Source organism: Dama dama, chromosome 18 (genome assembly GCF_033118175.1).
Source record: "Dama dama isolate Ldn47 chromosome 18, ASM3311817v1, whole genome shotgun sequence".
NCBI lineage: Eukaryota > Metazoa > Chordata > Mammalia > Artiodactyla > Cervidae > Dama > Dama dama.
Genome location: NC_083698.1, coordinates 106,303,019 through 106,322,177, shown reverse-complemented (window position 1 = coordinate 106,322,177; position 19,159 = coordinate 106,303,019). Strand labels below are relative to the sequence as shown.

General features: G+C 40.9%; 1 protein-coding gene across 3 annotated transcripts in view; it reads right to left on the bottom strand.

Moving 5' to 3' along the window:
• The window catches only part of CUL1 (cullin 1), an 89,301-nt gene that overhangs the window by 28,247 nt on the left and 41,895 nt on the right, over window positions 1-19,159 (bottom strand). For all 3 annotated transcript variants that reach the window (XM_061165998.1, XM_061165997.1, XM_061165996.1), the window contains exons 3-5: window positions 4,870-5,044; window positions 3,031-3,198; window positions 135-185 (exon numbers count right to left, since the gene is read on the bottom strand). In XM_061165998.1, the coding sequence (XP_061021981.1) occupies window positions 135-185; window positions 3,031-3,198; window positions 4,870-5,044 (394 nt within the window). The remainder of the gene's footprint in view (window positions 1-134; window positions 186-3,030; window positions 3,199-4,869; window positions 5,045-19,159) is intronic.

Genomic DNA, 19,159 nt, shown 5'->3' with positions numbered 1-19,159 from the left:
TAAACATTTAAATCCATCAAAGGCAAGATGAGAGGTACTCTGAGGACATTCTAAAGGAGCGAGGAAGACAATGGCTAAGGTATGACACCTGGAAGGGGTTTTAAAAGGAAAACACAACACACACAAGTAGGTACCTGTTTATTCAGTGGCCTGAAAAGACAGTCTCTCCAAGTCACCAACGCAAGCTGAATGAAAAGAAAAAGCAACAGTATTAAATGGCTATACTTTTATGATGTTTTTTCAAAGCTCTAGGAGACAGCCTGAATCCCAGATTATATGTATCAATATTTTTAATTATAAACTTGGTAAAAAATCATGATGAAATCAGAGAGCCATTGTCTTGAGTTAAAAACTTCTCTTTTTTCTTGTGTGCTCAATTGTGTTCAACTCTTTGTGACCCCATGGACTGTAGCCTGCCAGGCTCCTCTGTCTAAGAATCTTCCAGGCAAGAATACTGAAATGGGTTGCCACTTCCTACTCCAAAGGATCTTCCCGACCCAGGGGTCAAACCAGAGTCTTTTGTCTCTCCTGCATTGGCAGGCAGATTCTTTACCACTGTGCCACCTGGGAAACCTTTATTATACATAAAGTACTCAAATTTCCCATTTTACTTATGTGTGTGCATATGAGGCATTTTTTTAAAAAGTTTTTGGAACTTCTCATAGAGGGTATGTCAGACGATTACTATAAAATGCTCCCCCCCTCCAAGAGGGAAATATTAATTCATACATGGCTTTTAAACTGTTGAGGTATTATTCAGTTAAATTCAAACTTAAGGGAATTCAATACTCAATAACTGCTGAGACACTTATATAAATGCTATCAGTCTTATTTTTTCCCAAATTTAACCACAGATAAAACTAGGTTTATACATGCAGTTCTGAAAAGATTCTATGTAAATTTCATTTACAAAATGAAAAATTTTTACCAAAAAAGGGCAGCATGAAAGCAGTATTTAAGAGAAAATATCTTTAATAAGATATGAACACTGTATACCCAAGTCTTCTATTAGAATAAAAAGGTGACTTCAGAATTAGGAACTATTCTGTCAAAGAAGTTGATGGGAAGGGAAGAGTCTTAGTTTTTCAGGAGAAATGCCCCCTGGGGGGCAAGGTTCGGGAAGTAACTCTCCAGGTGCACACCCTCTGTTCCAACTCCCCAGGCCTCCTCGGTGCAGGAGGGAGGCAGGGAACACGCCGTGTGCGGCCATCAACTTCTAGTGAAGACACTACACCTTCAAAAACAACTTTTTCCAAACATTTTTCTAACTTGAGACAGCATAAGACAGATGTGATTTAACTCTGGATAACTGGTCGCTTTGAAGGAAGAAAGGCAGATTAAGAGAGCAGGACCAAAGGTAAGCCAGAGGAAGTTCAGAGGGACAGAATCAGGGGGAAAGTCTTGCTGCATCACTTCAATATGTGGATAATGAAATTAATTTATGTCCTCTGGTTGACTTGAAAGGAAACCGACAACCTTCTGTAACTGAAGAGAAACAAAAATTATTAGGAAAAAGGGAAAACTTTATAATTCATGACAAAGCATCCCCATCTCCTGGAGATTCTGGAAAATGCAACAAGAGATCACTGTGTAAGAACCGTTGCATGTGTCCACTGGTATTTGAACTGTGAATTCAACAGCCTCGTGGGAGAGCATGCAGAGGAAATACTGTTTCCAGACGGGTGTCCACTGGCCTTTGCTAAGAACTGTGGTGCAGAGTGTACTTCCAAACTGACTACAGCATTTAAGGATGCAGAAACTACGAATTTTCAAAGTTAAAAAAAAAAGCAGTCAAATTTTGAAAACTGTTCAAAAAGTTTAAAGACCGTAATGATTTGTAGGAGCCTGTGACATCACTATAGGGCATACATATGGTGCTTTCAGTCAGGGGGAAATCAAAATCATGCTGATTCCCACAGACAATTTTTCAGTCTCAAGAAGTTATTTTTAATAGAAAAGGTAAACTACGTGAGGCTCAAATCAACACTACACCTTAGAAAGCTTTGTTAAAGCTATGTAACAAAATACTGTTAAACAGCAGTTAACAGTTCGGTATAGAAACTGAGCTATACAAATGATAAAAATTTGTTATGCATCTATGGTACATTACATTTTTCTTTTAATCAAACTTGTAAAGCTACAAAGCACTGCTATTACAGTAGCATTCGTGGGTATGGAGATAATCTCACTATGCAATAGAACTGACATTTTAACACCATTCAAAAAAGGTACTGTCTGTGTACCCGAGCCCATTATGAACAGAGAGGCTGTTCTGGTGGTTTAAGTCCTCCCTTAATTGGTTCTCAGACTAGAACGAGCATTAGAACCACCTGGAGAGCCTGCTAACAACACACTGGCCAGTCCCACCTCCAGAGCATCTAGTTAAGCAAGTCTTGCTTAAGGCCCAAATATTTGCCTTTCTAACAAGTTCCCAGGTCACAATGATGCTGAGGGTTTGGGGACCACGCTTTGAAAACCAACGGGCCTTGGAAAAAGCTTCCTTGACTGAAGAAACCTACTATGAAGATGTTTTAACAATCCAGACTTTGCCTCTTCAGAATTCATTTCCCTGCAGTCTTTTAAAAACCCATCAATTTTGAACTCTCTGTCATTACTTCCTAAAGTGAGTGGGCAGAATGGAATTTCACATCACAGTTCGCTCCTGGAAGCAGCTTCCCTGACCCCAAAAGGCCACAAGGGCTGACTCTGGAGGCGTGAGTCCCGGGGAGCGGACCCGCTGTGCCTGCAGGGCTTGTTGTGCTAAGACGGGGCCAGCTCCAGGCTCAGCCCCACGGTCGGCTTTTTAAACCTGTAACTGCAGAAGCGTGCAGGCTGTATTTCAGAACTTCCAATTCCTCATCCTTCTTCTGTCTTGCCACAAAACATCCAAGGGCTGTTTTTTGATAAATTAAAACAAAGAAAATTAGCTCGCTAGTCTGAAAGCTGCTCACTATCTGCTTAGATCCCTTGCTGGAAAGGAAACATCTCCAAGAAAAACACACGCCTGAAAGGTGTGTGGTCAAATCTTACAGAATAGATTTCATAGATTCCCTTCCGTCCTTCGTCACATTCGCGGCGAACCCAATGTCTGTTGAGGTAGGCACAGATCCCGTTGAGCACTTTGCTTGAAAACCGGTAGTCTTCCCACTGCTGAGTGTAGAACTTCAGCACACTCTCATCCATCAAATCTTCTCCGTCCTGGAAACAAGGCAACCAAGCTTTAAGATGACTAATTCGTCACATGATTAATTTATCAAGATAAGAGTTCACTAGAACAGATCTATTGCACTAAGATATATTGATGCACGTGGTTTTAGATAGACAGGTTCTTTAAATTATTCTGTACACAAAACATACTCACTTACTACAAATTCTCACAAGAATGTAGCTCGTGAGGATTAGACTACAGAGAATTTTAACAAAAATTCTTTCATCTCAAACTGGAAAGTTTTTCACAGTATTAAATATGCATATACATTTGTAAAAGACTGAACTTGTAGAATATGAGGGTAATTCCTTTATATTCATCAATAGGGATAGGTTAAGGAAATCCCTTATTTTTTGATAATTTCTCTGTTAAAAAGATATCCGATTAACAATTTAATCATGGGACCAGTACTATTCCATTTTCTAATGTATCTCCTTTCTTCATTAAATTTACTTAAAAATTATAAAAATTACTTTTACTGAAATTTCTACAACTTAAAACACAAATCTTTATTCAAAGGAAACTAACTTGAAATTTTTTCTTAGGTATTAATGACATCTACAAATGACACCTTACCCTTTAAAAATGGGGCGTTATATCATTAAAATGTGCTGCAGGAGGAGAGAAATCTGAGGAGCTTGGTGGGTGGTGGTGGTGGTGGTGGTAGGCAGCCCCTCCATGAACTTGGGGCCTTGGGCCCTCCAGCTGGCAGAATAAAAAGCTACAGAACAAAGCTCCAGAAACACACGGGTGCACAAATGATCCAACAAGCCACATGGAAACCTGGCCATATCTTGATACAACCAAACTTGTGTTCATTTAGATTTAAATAACAAGGGATGAACCCAACACATAAAGCTAATCTCTTCTGGATGATAGCAGATGACCTTTTATAAAAACGCAAAAAAAAAAAAAAAAAAAATCGCTGACGGCAGGCTTATCAACACCTTTCACAACACAACACACTGTCACTTCGATACTAAAGAATAATGAATCCCAGTGTTCTCTTTTACAAAGTGTTGCAAATCAGAGCCAGGAGGACACAGTAGCTTCATCAAGACTGCTTGGGAATGTGAAAAAGATACTGCCTTGGTCCGGATTGTGCTCACTCAACTCTGCTCTGTTAAATGATGTTCAAGTTTCCAGTTACCTTGCAAAATATATTAAGAAAAACAAATCTGGAGCATGCTGGAGTTTTTTGGACATTATTTGTATAAATCAAAAATCTCTATTCACACGTATGCAGAAGACGTTGGAAAAATGTGATTACCAGAGGCTGAATAACCCTAGTCATTCATACACTTAATACAGAATATTACAGTGGGTTCAAAATACACATAGGTAACTTGAATTCATAATTATGTGCTTTAAATTAATAGGTTCATCGCTTTCTAACCACCAAACACCAAATGGTCAGTAATTTAAGGAAAGCACTATATTAGGGAAAGGTATCAGAAACTTCTGATCTAACAAGTTAACAGAATATGGCTTAGGAAGGTTTCATCTTCATAATGGGCAAACGACCTAAGAGCAGCACCTCTTCAGGCACAGACCTGTCGGTGCCAAGAACAATGAAAAATTAACTCACAATCATTATTTCACTACTTTTTATCTTTCTACATTCTACTATAAATGTTCAGTATAAATGTAAAACATCTTACCTTAAGAAGATTTGTCAAGTAATTCTTCAGGAATTCTTTAAGCCGTTTGTACAACTCCAAGCCCACAAACTGAGCTCCCCCCGGCGTCTGCCCCTTTTTCGATTTAGAAGGAGGGACACCAGCCCCTCGAGCTTGGTTTGACTGGTGAACACTCGTGCAGTAGTTATAAACGTGACTTGGAGAAAAGTCAAGGAAATCAACGTGCATCATCAATGTCAACAGTCATTAACACAAATATAGTTGCTTACAAGATACTGCAGTGTCAATGTTCCCATGTATCAACAGAAACCTGTTAGCACCAAAGTAAAGATCCCATTTATACACCAATAAAGCAAAGAGTCAGCCAGCTATGAGGATGGCAGTTTCTGGAGGAAGTCACCAAGAGAATTCTGGACCTTCCAGATCATCTAATGCCATTACCTTGTGGGAAACTGTCCCCAGAGTGGATCAGAAGGTAAGGAAAGTGGCAAATGATACAGAGAGAAAGTTGCAAGTAAAAAAAAAAAAAAAAAAAGCAATTATCCACTTCAGGAAAAACAAAAGGCTATGACCATAGTCTATTATGATGCTTAAGCTATGAATATTTCCAGAAGCATACGTTACAAATATAAAAATATCCAAAACCTTTAAAATGATTTATAAGTGGATTTAACCAAACTACATGGCAAATAGATGGGGAAACAATGGAAACAGTGACAGACTTCATTTTGGGGGGCTCCATAATCACTGCAGATGGTGACTGCAGCCATGAAATTAAAAGACACTTGCTCTTTGGAAGAAAAGCTATGACCAACCTAGACAACATTTAAAAAACAGAGACACTACTTTGCCAACAAAGGTCCGTCTAGTCAGTTATGGTTTCCCCAGTAGTCACGTATGGATGTGAGAGTTGGACTATAGAGAAAGCTGAGTGCCAAAGAATTGATGCTTTTGAACTGCGGTATTGGAGAAGATTCTTGAGAGTCCCTTGGACTGCAAGGAGATCCAACTAGTCCATCCTAAAGGAGATCAGTCCTGGGTGTTCATTGGAAGGACTGATGCTGAAGCTAATACTAATACTTTGGCAGCCTGATGTGAAGAACTGATTCACTGGAAAAGACCCTGATGTTGGGAAAGACTGAAGGTGGGAGGATAAGGGGATGACAAAGGATGAGATGACTGGATGGCATTCACCAACTCAGACACAAGTTTGAATAAGCTCTGGCAGTTGGTGATGGACAGGGAAGCCTGGCATGCTTCCACGGGGTCGAAAAGAATCAGATACGACTGTGAGACTGAAATGAAATGAATGACACTCTGAAAATGAAAAATATTTAATAAAAAGCAGAAAACACAGTAGCTCAAGAGATGGAGTCCTCTATCACAGCTGAAATTCAGGGATGCCGAAGGCTGACCAATCACAGAGGAGCAGTCCCATGCACTATGGAGAGAGCTGTTTCGTCATAACCTTTACTACTATTTCAGTTCATCTGCATGCACTTTGTGCGTGTTAGTCGCTAAGTCGTGTCCGACTCTTTGCGACCCCAGGCACTGTAGCCTGCCAGGCTCCTCTGTGCATGGGACTACCTTGGATAAAATTAAGATACCGATACTTATTCAGACAGAAAAACCATGAAACCAAATATTCTGGTGTGTTTAAGAATTTTCTATATAAAGATTATTTCAAGTCAGTGGATAAAGATTATTGAGTAAATGGCATTATAGCAAAGGGTGATTTAAAAATTTCACATCCCAAAATATATTACAAATAGATTAAGAATTAAAATATACAAACAGAAGCTATAAAATAAAACAAATACACACAAATATTTTCTTGATGGAGAAGGCCTTTCTAAGCAAAGTCATAAACACTTCTGGTGAACTATCTTAAACTATTTTTATTTTTTTTTCATTTAAACTTACTATTTTTAATAAACTAAGGTAAATTAAAGCAAGGTGAAAAAAATTCATCTCTAAAGAAACATAAGGGTTCCAATTGAAAATCCAAAGGCTAGAAAAGAAACATGTGTTAGTAGTTTAGAGGCCAAAAACCTAAGAAATGCCTCAATCTCTGTGATAATCAAAGAAAGTGAAGTGAAAGTGTTAGTCGCTAAGTCGTGTCCGACTCTTTGCAACCTCATGGACCAAAACCTGCCAGGCTCCTCTGTCCGTGGGATTCTCCAGGCAAGGACACTGGAGTGGGCTTCACGCCCTCCTCCAGGGGAACTGTTGTCATAAAACACTAAGTCACTTAATTAAATATTTTAAATAGAGAATCACAGGTTATAACGTACAACCAGCTGTCTCCAACTCACGACCCAGTGTGCACAAACCTTCCTGTGTGCCCACGCTTGTGTCACTCATTCCATCCGAATCCCCTTCGACGTTTTGGTTGAATGGAACAGTGTAACTGACGCGCTCCTCCCCAGTCCCACGCCTCCTCCCCCTCCCTAAGGGCAAATGTCTATGAGTGTTTAGCATCGCTATGAACGGTTCACACTTCACCATGTAACAATAGGGTTTTTCCCTGGCGCCTCGGATGGTAAAGAAATGGCCTGCAATGAGGGGACCTGGGTTCGAGCCCTGGATCGGGAAGATTCCCTGGAGGTGGGAATGGCAATCCACTCCAGTCTTCTTGCCTGGGGAATCCCACGACAGAGGGGCCTGGCGGGTACAGTCCATAGGGTCGCAAAGAGCTGGACAGGACTGAGCGAGTTTCATTTAACTAAACATGTAACGATACATGCAATTATTTTACATGCTTTCAAATTTTACATTACAAAAAATTATAACGAATCATACATTTGCTTCTGCCAATTCTTTCTGACAACATAGTTTCAGCTAGTGGCGCAGTAGTAAAGAATCCACCTACCAATGGAGGACATGCAAGAGAGTCAGATTTGATCCCTGGGGTCGGGAAGACACCCTGGAGGAAGAAATGGCAACCCATTCTAGTATTCTTGCCTGGAGAATCCCACGGACAGAGGAGATTGGCGGGCTACAGTCCATGGGGATGCAAAGAGCGGGACACGACTGAGCACACACACGACCAGTCCATGTGTAATATATACTCTATAGTAAAAAGTAATTTAATCCCTTCTGCTGTTGCTAGACTCCTGATGATCTTTTGGCAGTTTCCAATTTTTTCCATATTTTACTGTATTTTCTTTTAAATCTGATTTTCACACTGGTTCCTAATCCACCTTGAGTAAAACTGTACAACGTGAGGAAGAAAAGTGAGTGTACATTTCCCTGTAACATTTCACAAGAGGTTAAGTATACTGCCCAGTTCAGTCTTCTTTTAAAAAAATGCCTATTTAATGGTCCCCCTTTTAAAATATTCTTAATTCTGCCAGAGGCTTGTCCACTCTTTTTAAGGAGCCAGTTTAAAATGTATTAATTTTCATCACTGTATTTATATTTCTATTCCTTTAAATTTACTTCTTCCTTTACATTTGCTTTCTATAAATCCTTGTTTGGCTGAGTAGCTTCGTCATTTTTCCTCTTCATTCTTTTTAATATAAGCAGTAGATTTTCTGCTCTTCACCCCTCTGGCTGCATCACCTAAGTCTGATATTTTCCTTAATCAGTTTTATTATTTATTTTTTTCCATTACTAGTTATCTTGACAGAGTTTAGAATTTAGATTTCAACAGTATTTTTTTAACCTTAAAAAAAAAAACTTAATTTCATGCTAAAATTAATCAGAGAATATTACCTTTTGGGTGGTTTCTTTAAAATATGAGACTTATAGGTGAATACATGATGATTTTCCTTACAAATGCTTGAGAAAATGTCCACTCTCTAAGTTGGACACAACGGCTTGTTACAGCAAGCTGGTAGGTTTGTTTTTCAAATCGTCTATATTGTCAATGACTTGTCTGTTTATTAATTACTGAGAAAATTTTATTGAAATCCCTCCATTCAGTTATGGACGTGCCAATTAAGTCTCATAATTCTCTAAAATATCTGTCATATATTTTGAGGCCCTGTTAATAAGCATACAAAATTGGAATTATATTCCTGGTGACTTGTTCTTTTTTATCATTAGGAAGTAACCAAAAAAAAAAAAAAAAAAAAAAAAGGAAGTAACCGCATTTATTCTTAACAACAGGGTCTTAAAAATCTATCATATCTGATGTTAATATGGGTTTTCCTATATTTTGCTTAGAATTTCTCTCAAGTACCTGTATTCCACTTTTTTATTTTCAACTTTTATGTATCTATGTTTTGGTTTATCTGCTGCAAATCACCACAGTAAAATTTACCTTTAAAAAAGAAACTTAAAAAAAAGGAAACTGTTTCAGTTTGGTTTTAAGCTTTCACTGTTTTTATACTGATGTATGGATTAATTTCTACCATCTTATCTTGCATTTTCTATTTTCATTATTTTTCTCTATGCTTCTCGTTTTCTCCCCTTCCCCCTTACACTGGATCACTAGTTTCTTTATTCCATGGAAGTTCTTTTATTATGTTGGAGTTATACATCATATCCATATGACAGTAACTTAAAATCCGACACGCATAGTATTTTGCTTTCACCAATTCTGGTAAATTTTTGGATTATTTCCTCTTCAAGCATTTCTAAGCCACGTTCAATTTTCTCCTGGAGGTTTCACCATGTATATTGACCATTTTTATTTCAGTTCCATATCTCAATTTATGTCCATTACATCCATCACTTTATCTTTGTTCAAACTTTTCTAATTTTTTTTGATCTACCTATCATATCAGGTTAAGTGATTCTCTTTCAAAAGTGAAATATCTATCTAAATAACTTTATTTTACATTTGCAGAAGTTCCCCACTTCTTTAGAATTCTGTCTTATTTCCATGGTGCTTTGTCCCTTTACATTCTGGACTCTTTTATCACTAATTGTTTTCAATACACTTTTAAAAGTGCTCTCTAAAGGCCCTTCTGTTAGTTCTTGAGGCTCTAGTTCTGCTGTTTGTTCTACATGTTGACTTGTTCACGTGGACCCGTGGACCAAGACTCTCACTTAAACTTCTAACTCCCTTTCACATTTTACCTAGCACCCAGTTCTAGGTGTTTGGTTCCAGGGAACTTTTTAGGTTACCTAGATCAGCCTGATCTCTCTTTCTTGGCAATGTATCAATCTCTAGCTATTAGAGTAACAAGTCTTAAAAACAGACAAACAAGTGCAGGAACCGGGAGCATCTATTCACTGGGGTCAGAGCTCATACTGCCACATATTTTTCTGGACTAAAATGTGCAAATATTCAAAAATCTTCAAGTGCATTGTTTTTGATACAGTAATTATCCTCACAAGCATTTACTGAACAGAAATTATCATGGAAGTATACAATTACTTTAGTTAGCAAACTATGACAGCATTGCTGAAGATGGTAAAAAAAAACTTGTAGCAACCTATTTGTCAAACACAAAGAATTAGTTACATATATTGTTGGATCTACCTGTTGATATACTGTGCAGCTTTTAACACTGTCACGGGATATAGAATGGTTATAAAAACGGCAATATATGTACCAAAATCATATTTGGAGTCAAATCCAAGACTCCACTCACGATATGCATCATTAAGTAAATACTGCCATTAGGAAAATACTGCCAATTATAATCTGACATAATGCATTCTTAGGTGGAATTTTTATATTCACTTCCTGAAAGATCAGTGGTTTAGACGTAAAAAGATGTATCACAACATTCTTATAAGCGAATAAAGAAAAGTTAAATAAACTGGTTGACTCATTCTCAAAGGCTGTACACAGCCTCACTCCTCTGGGCCTGTGCGCCCTGAAGGCGACGCGTGTTTCCCACACAGCGCCCTCCTCTGGACACCGAGAGTGACAGCATCGTGGAGAGCTGTCCACAGCCCCGCACCGGCTTTTCCTCCTAATCTGCTCTCATCCGTTTTCTAAGTTTTGAACCTGAGCTTGCTTGATATTACAAGGGTTTTCTCTTTTGGGGCAGATTCTTTCTATGGTCCTTAACAGTTTGCAGACTAACAAGGTGGGGTGAGGGCTCGGGGGAGGGGGTGAAGCCTGCACAATAAGCAGGCCGTGCCGGACACGCGGCCCTGGAAGCAGTGGGCAGGGCACATCCAGAGATCAAGGCAGAAAGGTGTTAAAAAGACAGTAAGTGGAAAGAACTTAACAACTTAGAAATGAGCGTTTCAGTACATGGTTCCTTTGGACATATAGATAAAGTTTACGTATCTCTTCAGGTATCAAAGAACCATTCTTTTGGGAAAGCAGGGCTAGGGTATTTAAGAACTTCTAACCACAGAATTCCTTCTTCTTCACAAAGTATTCTCTGTGCAAAGAATACGCTCTCACCCCACCGTTATTTCCTTTTAGCCTCACCTCCTCAGAGGACCTTCAAACAAGGCAAGGAACTCTGGGCCTCACAGAACAGAATGAAAGGCAAAATTTTAATTGGGGTGGAGGGGGGTGGGGGGTGGGGGTGGGGGAGCTCTTAAACGCTCTTTTAAAATTTCTACCCAGAGTTCAACTCTACTTTCATTGGCAAATTAGCATCACCCTCACCATTAACTATTCAGGCATGGAAAACACGAGGCAGTGCTAACTAGTATTCTTCAGAAATGAAGGCAAAATAAGGGTAATTTCAGATAAAATAAAATCAAGAGCCTTCATGTAGTATAGACTTAAATTCTAGGTACAGACAAATTCATACTAGGTTGAATCCTGGATCTTTAGAAAAGAATGAAGAGCATTAGAAATAATAAATAGCTGTGCAAATACAAAAGACTATTTTTCTTAACTCTTTAAAATACAAAAAATGATTTAAAACTAACATTTATAATATTGTCTTGGGGGTCTTTAAGACTTGAGGACACCAATCCTATAGATCAGGGCCCTACTTTATGACCTCATTTAATCTTAATTATTTCCCTAAAGGTCCCATCTAAATACTGCAAAACTGGGGTCCGGGCTTCATGTGAATTTTGGGGCATAAGCTTCAGCCCATGTGTCATACATGATTACATTACATGAAATTTCAGAAATGACAAATCTATGGACAGAAAGTAGATCAGCAGGGAGGTAGGGGACTAAGGAAGTAACAGCTCAAGGGTACAGGGCTTCTTTCTGAGATGTTGAGAATGCTCTAAAATGTGAAGATTGAATATACCTGTGAATATACTGAAAACAACTGAAATGAACATTTTAAATGGATGAATTGTATGGCATGTGAATTATATCTCAATAAGACTGCTATTAAAATAATTCAACACAATACCAATTGTAATCCAGCAATTTTTAGGGTAGAAATTGACAAACTGACAATAAAATTTATTATAGAGAAACACGAATTAGAATAGTCAAAAAATCCTGGGGTAGGAGAACAAAGTTGGAAGACATACTATCTGACTTCAAGAATTTTCATAATGCTACAGTAAGAAATTATAAAAAATGAAAACAGCAACCAGTAATCCCACATGAATACAGATGCAGCCACACTTCACAAAATATAAAGGAATCAAAGTAGTAATACACCATCCCTTTACACTGGACACATCTCAACGAAACAATTTTAGTAACAAAACCACATTTACATTGTCAGTTAGTTTTAACAAAGGCACCAAACTGCCCCTCTGGGGGAAACAAATGACTCTGGAATAACTGCAGAGCCTCGTGGCAGGAAGAGCAACCTCCAGCCCTGCCTCACACCACACACAGAAGTTAACGCAAGATGGATCACAGATCTCAACTGAACAGCCCCAACCACAAAGCTTCAAGAGGGAAACAGCATCTTTGTGATCCAGACAAAGGTTTCTCATAGGTCACAGGAGGTAAGTGTAAAGGAAAATAAACAAATCAGGTTTCCTCACAATAAAGTACCTGCTCACTCAAAAACACCATTAAGAAGAGGAATAGCAAGCCTCAGATTGGGAGGAAACAGCAAGACAAGTCTGAGAAAACTCCTACAATTCAATAATAAAAAGCATAGTAATCCCCCCAAAAAACCCCCAAAGACTCAGATACCTTACAAAAGACAACATACAAATGGCAAACTAGCATATGAAAATGACTCAACTTCATTAATCATTGGGGAAATGCAAATAAAAACCATGAGATAGCATGACACACACCCCCAGAATGGCTAAAATTAAAGAGAATGACGTTCCAAGCAGGCGCTGGCAATACTGTGGGGCAACGAGAACTCACAAACATTGCTCACGTGATTCCAAAATGATACAGCCGCTTTGGAAAAACAGTGGGTCAGTTTCTAACACTGTCAAAGACACCATTAATACACAACACAGCAATCCCACTGCTCTGTGTTGATCCAAGGATATAAAAGCATTCTGCTCCCCAAAAGATCGCCACTTAGATACCGTTTTCCCCCTGCTATAGCCAAAAAAAAAAATGGGAAACAGCCCAGGTATCTATCATTAGAAGAATGAATCAAGGAACTGAGGTATTCATACAATGGAATATTACTCAGCAAAAGGAAGAAAACTACTGCCCCTTAGGTAACACGGATAAATCTCAAAAACGCCCTGAATGAAAGCAGCCTTACACGAAGGGGAACATACTCTCTACTGCCCTCTGGATGAACTCCTGGGAACAGCCAAACTAATTTATGGTGGCCGCCGTGGGGGAGGCCAGGATGCACTGGGAAGCATCAAGGAACCTTCCACAGGATGAAGACGTCCTCTATCTGGATAGGTTTTTGGGTTACTTAGGCAAATGTGCTAGTCAAAGCTTCTCTACTGGAAACTATAAGCAAATTTCAAACTCTAATGATGTACATGCTCAAGCATTTAGTGAGAAGTGTATTGCTGTCTATAGCTTACTCTGAAATGCACAAAATAAAATGGATGGATGGATATATGGATTCAGGGCAGACAGATATGTGATTGAGCAAGTCCAGTAAAATGGGTCTTCTCTGTAAAATTCTTTTGACTGTAAAATTTTTTTATGATAAAAGGTTGAAAACTCCAAGACAGAAAATAACATGTAAAAACCTTCAAAGCAAAACATAAAAAACCCTAAACTTCTGATGCCATTTGTTGTTGTTGTTGTTGAGTTGCTAAGTCGTATCCAACTCTTTTGTGACCCTAAGGACTGTAGCCCACCAGGCTCCTCAGTCCATGGGATTTCTCAGGCAAGAATACACTGGACTGGGTTGTCATTTCCTCCTCCAAGGGATCTTCCCAACAGAGGGATCAAACCCACAGTCTCCTGCATTAGCAGGCGGATTCTTTACCACAGAGCAACCAGGGAAGCCCAATTAGCTAGACAATTAGAAATGCTTTACTACCTAAAACCAGAAGCAAAGCTACAAAGCCAGTCATTTACCTACTACTGAGCAAATGCCTATGTACCACTTTGGTCCTTTTATTATTTTTATTTATTAGACTTACTGTAACAGTGCTCTTAACTATGTTGTGATAGACTGATGGCCTAAGACAGGCTGCTAGGCTCCAACTATTTCAATATTTGAGCTGTTAAGTGAAAGTGAAGTCGCTCAGCTGTATCCGACTCTTTGCGACGCCATGGACTGTAGCCCACCAGGCAAGAATACTGGAGTGGGTTGCCATTTCCTTCTCCAATTTGAGCTGCTAAATTACCTTCATTTTCCCTAACTGTGCCTCTTCACGTGTATGTGTGTGCTCAGTCATGTCCGACTCTTTGCAACCCCATGGACTGTAGCCTGCCAGGCTCCTCTGTCCATGGAATTTTCCAGGCAAGAATATTGAAGTGGGTTGCCATGTCCTCCTCCGGGGGATCTTCTCTACCCAGGGATCAAACTTGAGTGTCCTGTGTCTCCTATATCGGCAGGCAGATTCTTTACTATTGAGCCGCCAGGGAAGCCCTCTTCATAAGGACGAGCTACTCTTGGTAACTGAAAGCTGGGTTTCACTTAACACTGTACTTAGTCACCCAATCATGTCTGACTCTTCACAACCCCATGGACTGTAGCCCACCAGGTCCTCCGTCCTTGAGGATTCTCCAGGCAAGAACACTGGAGTGGATTGCCATGCCCTCCTCCAGGGGATCTTCCCAAGCCAGGATCGAACCCAGGTCCCCTGCATTGCAGGCAGACTCCTTACCAGCTGAGCCACCAGGGAATTTTGGCAATAACTGCAACAGCTACCCCATCCTTCCAGCTCCAGCCTGAACTGACTGCTCTCTGCACCTTCTGGGCAGCGCTAATCCAGGAACTCTGTCCCGCCCCCCATTCAGCCCACAGACTGCTGGGTCTCTCAGTTCCGTGTACAGAAACGTCACGGTTTTGTTTGTAGGATCCATCTTTTCATCCTTTATTATCTTCAGCACTAGTGATTTAACATCTTCACTTCTGGGAAGTTACTTTATACTCTCTATTAATACTATTATAAATTCAAAAACTCTTCTCTCCCTGCTTTTCTTTAGCATTTCTAGTAGTCAGATATTGGGCCTCCTGGCTTACTTCTGTTTGCAAAGCTACTTGCCCTCGTATCTTTCCTTTTTAATGTCCTTCAGGGCCTTCTATTACTATTCTTTTTAAAACCCGAGTTGCAATTGCAAATGTGAGTTCTTTTCTCAGTGTCCTGTTCCTAACTTACTGCCATGAGGAGATTCTCATCTCAGACTTTGCGACTAACATTCAAAAATGTTACTTTTAAAAACATTTTCTTCTTTTCCCTGTATTGTCAGTTCCTTCCTGTTCTCTTTTATTCTATGTGTATTCTGTTCTTTCAAACACTATTAATGCTTAGTACTCAAAATGATAAGGCACTAAAAAACCAACTGGAAATACCACTGGCCTGAGGGAGGCTGGTGGGCCATAGCTCTGCACAGCTCACCTTCTGTGTTGACAAATGCATTTATTTTTCAGGTTGTTCAACTTTTCCAGAGAACTGTTCTGTCCCTGCATCACCAGCAGTGTTCTGATACACAATGACGGACCAGTCACTTAAATGCTAACTTTCCATCACAGCCACGGTTGTTAGTTCCTATTCATCCCAACTTGTGCTAGGCCTCCTGTTTATAAATTTCCGTGATGTTCCCATTCTGTGTGTCCTAAACAGAAGCAGCGAGTCTTCTGCCTGGGATACAGGCTCTCAGCTGTCAGGGGTTCTACACTCGACGAGGAGAGGGAAGTGACAGGCTCTTAGGTCTGCAGACTCTGAATCCATCCCTCCCCTCCCAGCACTGCCCAGTCTCAGCCCTCCACCTTTTGCCAAACCGGAGCCTTCAGGTTCTGAGCTTCTCTGGTCCTACAGGGCCGGCGGTGCTGTCCCCAGACCCTCCTTGGGGACGCTCCCTCTAAAGTGAGGCTTCCTACACCCCGGTGATCAGTGCGGCGACTCAGTCTGCTTTGCGTTAAAGAAAAAGAACAAGCAAACGGTTAAATTTCTCATCTCATCTCTCTGCCATTCTTTGTCCTCACTGATTTAAAATGATTTTATGATGATCATTTTAGTGATGCCACCAATGGGAAAGTCAAAACAAATTTCACCTTCAGCCAGAAGCCCAGAAATCTGCTCCTTTTGTTTCCTGTTTCCATCACCACTACCCTAGTTCAGAACTTACACAACATCGCACTTGGACTGCCAAGAACAAGCTGGTCTTCCTGTGCCTTTGATCTCTTTCCGGTATTAACTCCACTTGGCTTCCAGATTCTTCCTCCTAAAGTCACAGATTCTCAAGTCATATATCCATCTCTGTGGACCTATAATGCTTTCAAAAAATAACGGTAACAAACACATTTACCTGGTCTGCAAGGTTCACCATGATCTGGAGTCGTCCTGTGTCAAAGCCGGTGAAATTAACTCCGGCGGCCAGTCTGACAGCATCTACTCCTGGCCAGCCTCGTGCCTTCTCGTGGTGCCACTTCCCACTTCACATCCCTCTTTCTCCCTCAAGCAAAACTCTGCAAGGCTTTCTCCCTTTTCTCATTTTTTCCTCCTTATTTATACTCATTTTTTGAGGTTCACTTAGCTTCCACTAGTTCTTGAAGCCTTCCAACTTCAGTAGTGTCAATATCTTCCTCCCTCCTCTGAGCATCTCCTCTGCAGTAATAGCTGTCTGTATTGCCCATCATCAAAGACTTTCAAATGAATGAAATGAGACTATTAAATATTGCATCACACACACACACACACACACACACACACACACACACACACACCCCCTTCCACTGCTTTAAGGCATTTGAGATAGCTTATAATAGCTGAAAGAAAGTGAAAGTCGTGCAGTTGAATTCTCCAGGCCAGCATACTGGAGTGGGTAGCTGTTCCCTTCTTCAGGGGATCTTCCCAAGCCAGGGATTGAACCCAGGTCTCCTGCATTGCAGGCCAATTCCCATCTGAGCCACCTGGGAAGCCCTATAATACTTGAAACACCACAGAATAAAGAAAAATACAAGCCAGAATAGTATTTACAGAACATAAAAATAAAATAGAACACAAAATTAACAATAACTTAGTCAGAATCCTAAAATTAAATAGATGACCTAACTATGAATTATCCAAAATAAACATATTTTGCATCCAGACTGCTATGTGCCAAAATTAATTTTGGTTTCAGAGTATTTATCTTCAGCATGTCTAATGGCATTTATGTAACAGAACCAATGGCTAAGGCAACCCCACGGCTAATTAACGTGCACATGCTATCAAAGGAATCAAGGAGAATGCGTTTTTCTATGGTCTCCAATGAAGATGCACGTTTCTAGAGTGACAGGAACAATTCCGCCTGGTGAGACACCAGCAGAAAACAGTATTGCATCAAGACCGGGCCTCACGCTCAGGGAAGGACTCAGAGCAAGTTCCCTGCAGGCCCGACGACCAGGGAGCCACCCCAGGTACACGGCCACTGAAACCTGGGAACGGGGTTAAAGGGCGCTCCTAGGCTGCAGACAAACGCTCGTCTCTGTATACGCGTGTGCAGACGGACAGGCATGGCCGACACCACCCTGGAGAGACTGATGGGCCGGGGTGGGCGGAGGCGGCTGGGAGGATGTGTGCCTTTTACTGTGCGCCCTGTTAAATGCCTAGGTTGACAACAGGATTATCTAAAAATCAAAAATTACATAGCAGAAAGCGCCCACAGGGATCTACTCTCAAGCCTATGCAGTTTTTTCTATAAGTAAGTTTTAGGCCACAAAATGGGTAGTTGTGCCTGACTGTGGAAAGCTTCAGCCCAAAGCCCAGCTGGTCCTCATCTGAGAAGCTGGCCTGGGGACCCATGAGGAGGAAACGGGGGCAATCAAACAGAAGCCGCCTTCGGGAGTCAGTGGGTTGGCTGTTTTACACTAGGGCAGCGAGAGCCTGACAAGCCCGCGCCGCGGACTTTTAAAACGTTGACCTTGTTTTCAAAAGGTTCCCTGGAAGGGTTCCTTTGGTGCCGCCGTCAGACTGGGACAGTGAGTGGGACCTGAGGCAGACACCTGGGGTCTCTGGCAACACTTGGCCATCAAGAGCAGAGCCTGGGCCTGCCTCTGAAACAGGCCTACAACTCTTCTGCATCCCACAACTGCTTCATCATTTGCCAAAATACACTCTTCACGTGACTGGTAGGGACAAGTCACCCTGAAAGGGGTCAGGTGAAGGCGAAGCTTCAGGCAGACATTGCCTGGGTGCCCGCCCCGCCTCAGGCATCCAGGCCCTCTGTGTGACCACACGCCATCCCTGGCTGTGATGCCCAGGGTGCCTGGTAACACTTTATGACCGGGCAGCGGCCCCCCTGTCTGTTACCACAGGGCACCAGCCTTACAGCATGAAGTCAGCACATCTGGGGAATCAATCTGTGACTTTCAGTTACTACCAAACTCAAGCCACCTTCCTTCTGAACAGAACCACTTTCTGCGACCCCTTCTTATCCAAGTGAACTTACAGTGGAAATTTGAGCAGCTGCCTGTATTAACATCATTTGGAAGGGTTCTGCACTAAAAGCTGTGTCCACAAACGTTCCAGCTGCACCCGCTGGCAGGAGCGGCAGGCCCACCCTGCACTGTCATCTGCAAAGTTATTAAAGAGCCAAGTTCTCTCTGGGCTGTGGCAGGTACAAGCTCTGAAAGGGAATATGCCAGACGAAGCAAATAAATTCACATTTATTTCAAAGGCAAAAACTGCACACAACAGCCTGTGATTAACCACAAAATTTGTTTTAACAAAGCTCAAAGTGCTCTAAGTATACACACCATGAATCAAATTTAGAAGAAAGCTCAACATACCATGTTTATACTAATAAAACCCCCAAAATTGCCTCCAGAGACAACTACGCAATATGATTACTGAGTTGGCTAAAAGGTTCACTCGGGTTTTTCTGTAACATCTTTATGGCCAACCCAATATAATTTCTATGGGTTTCCTCTGG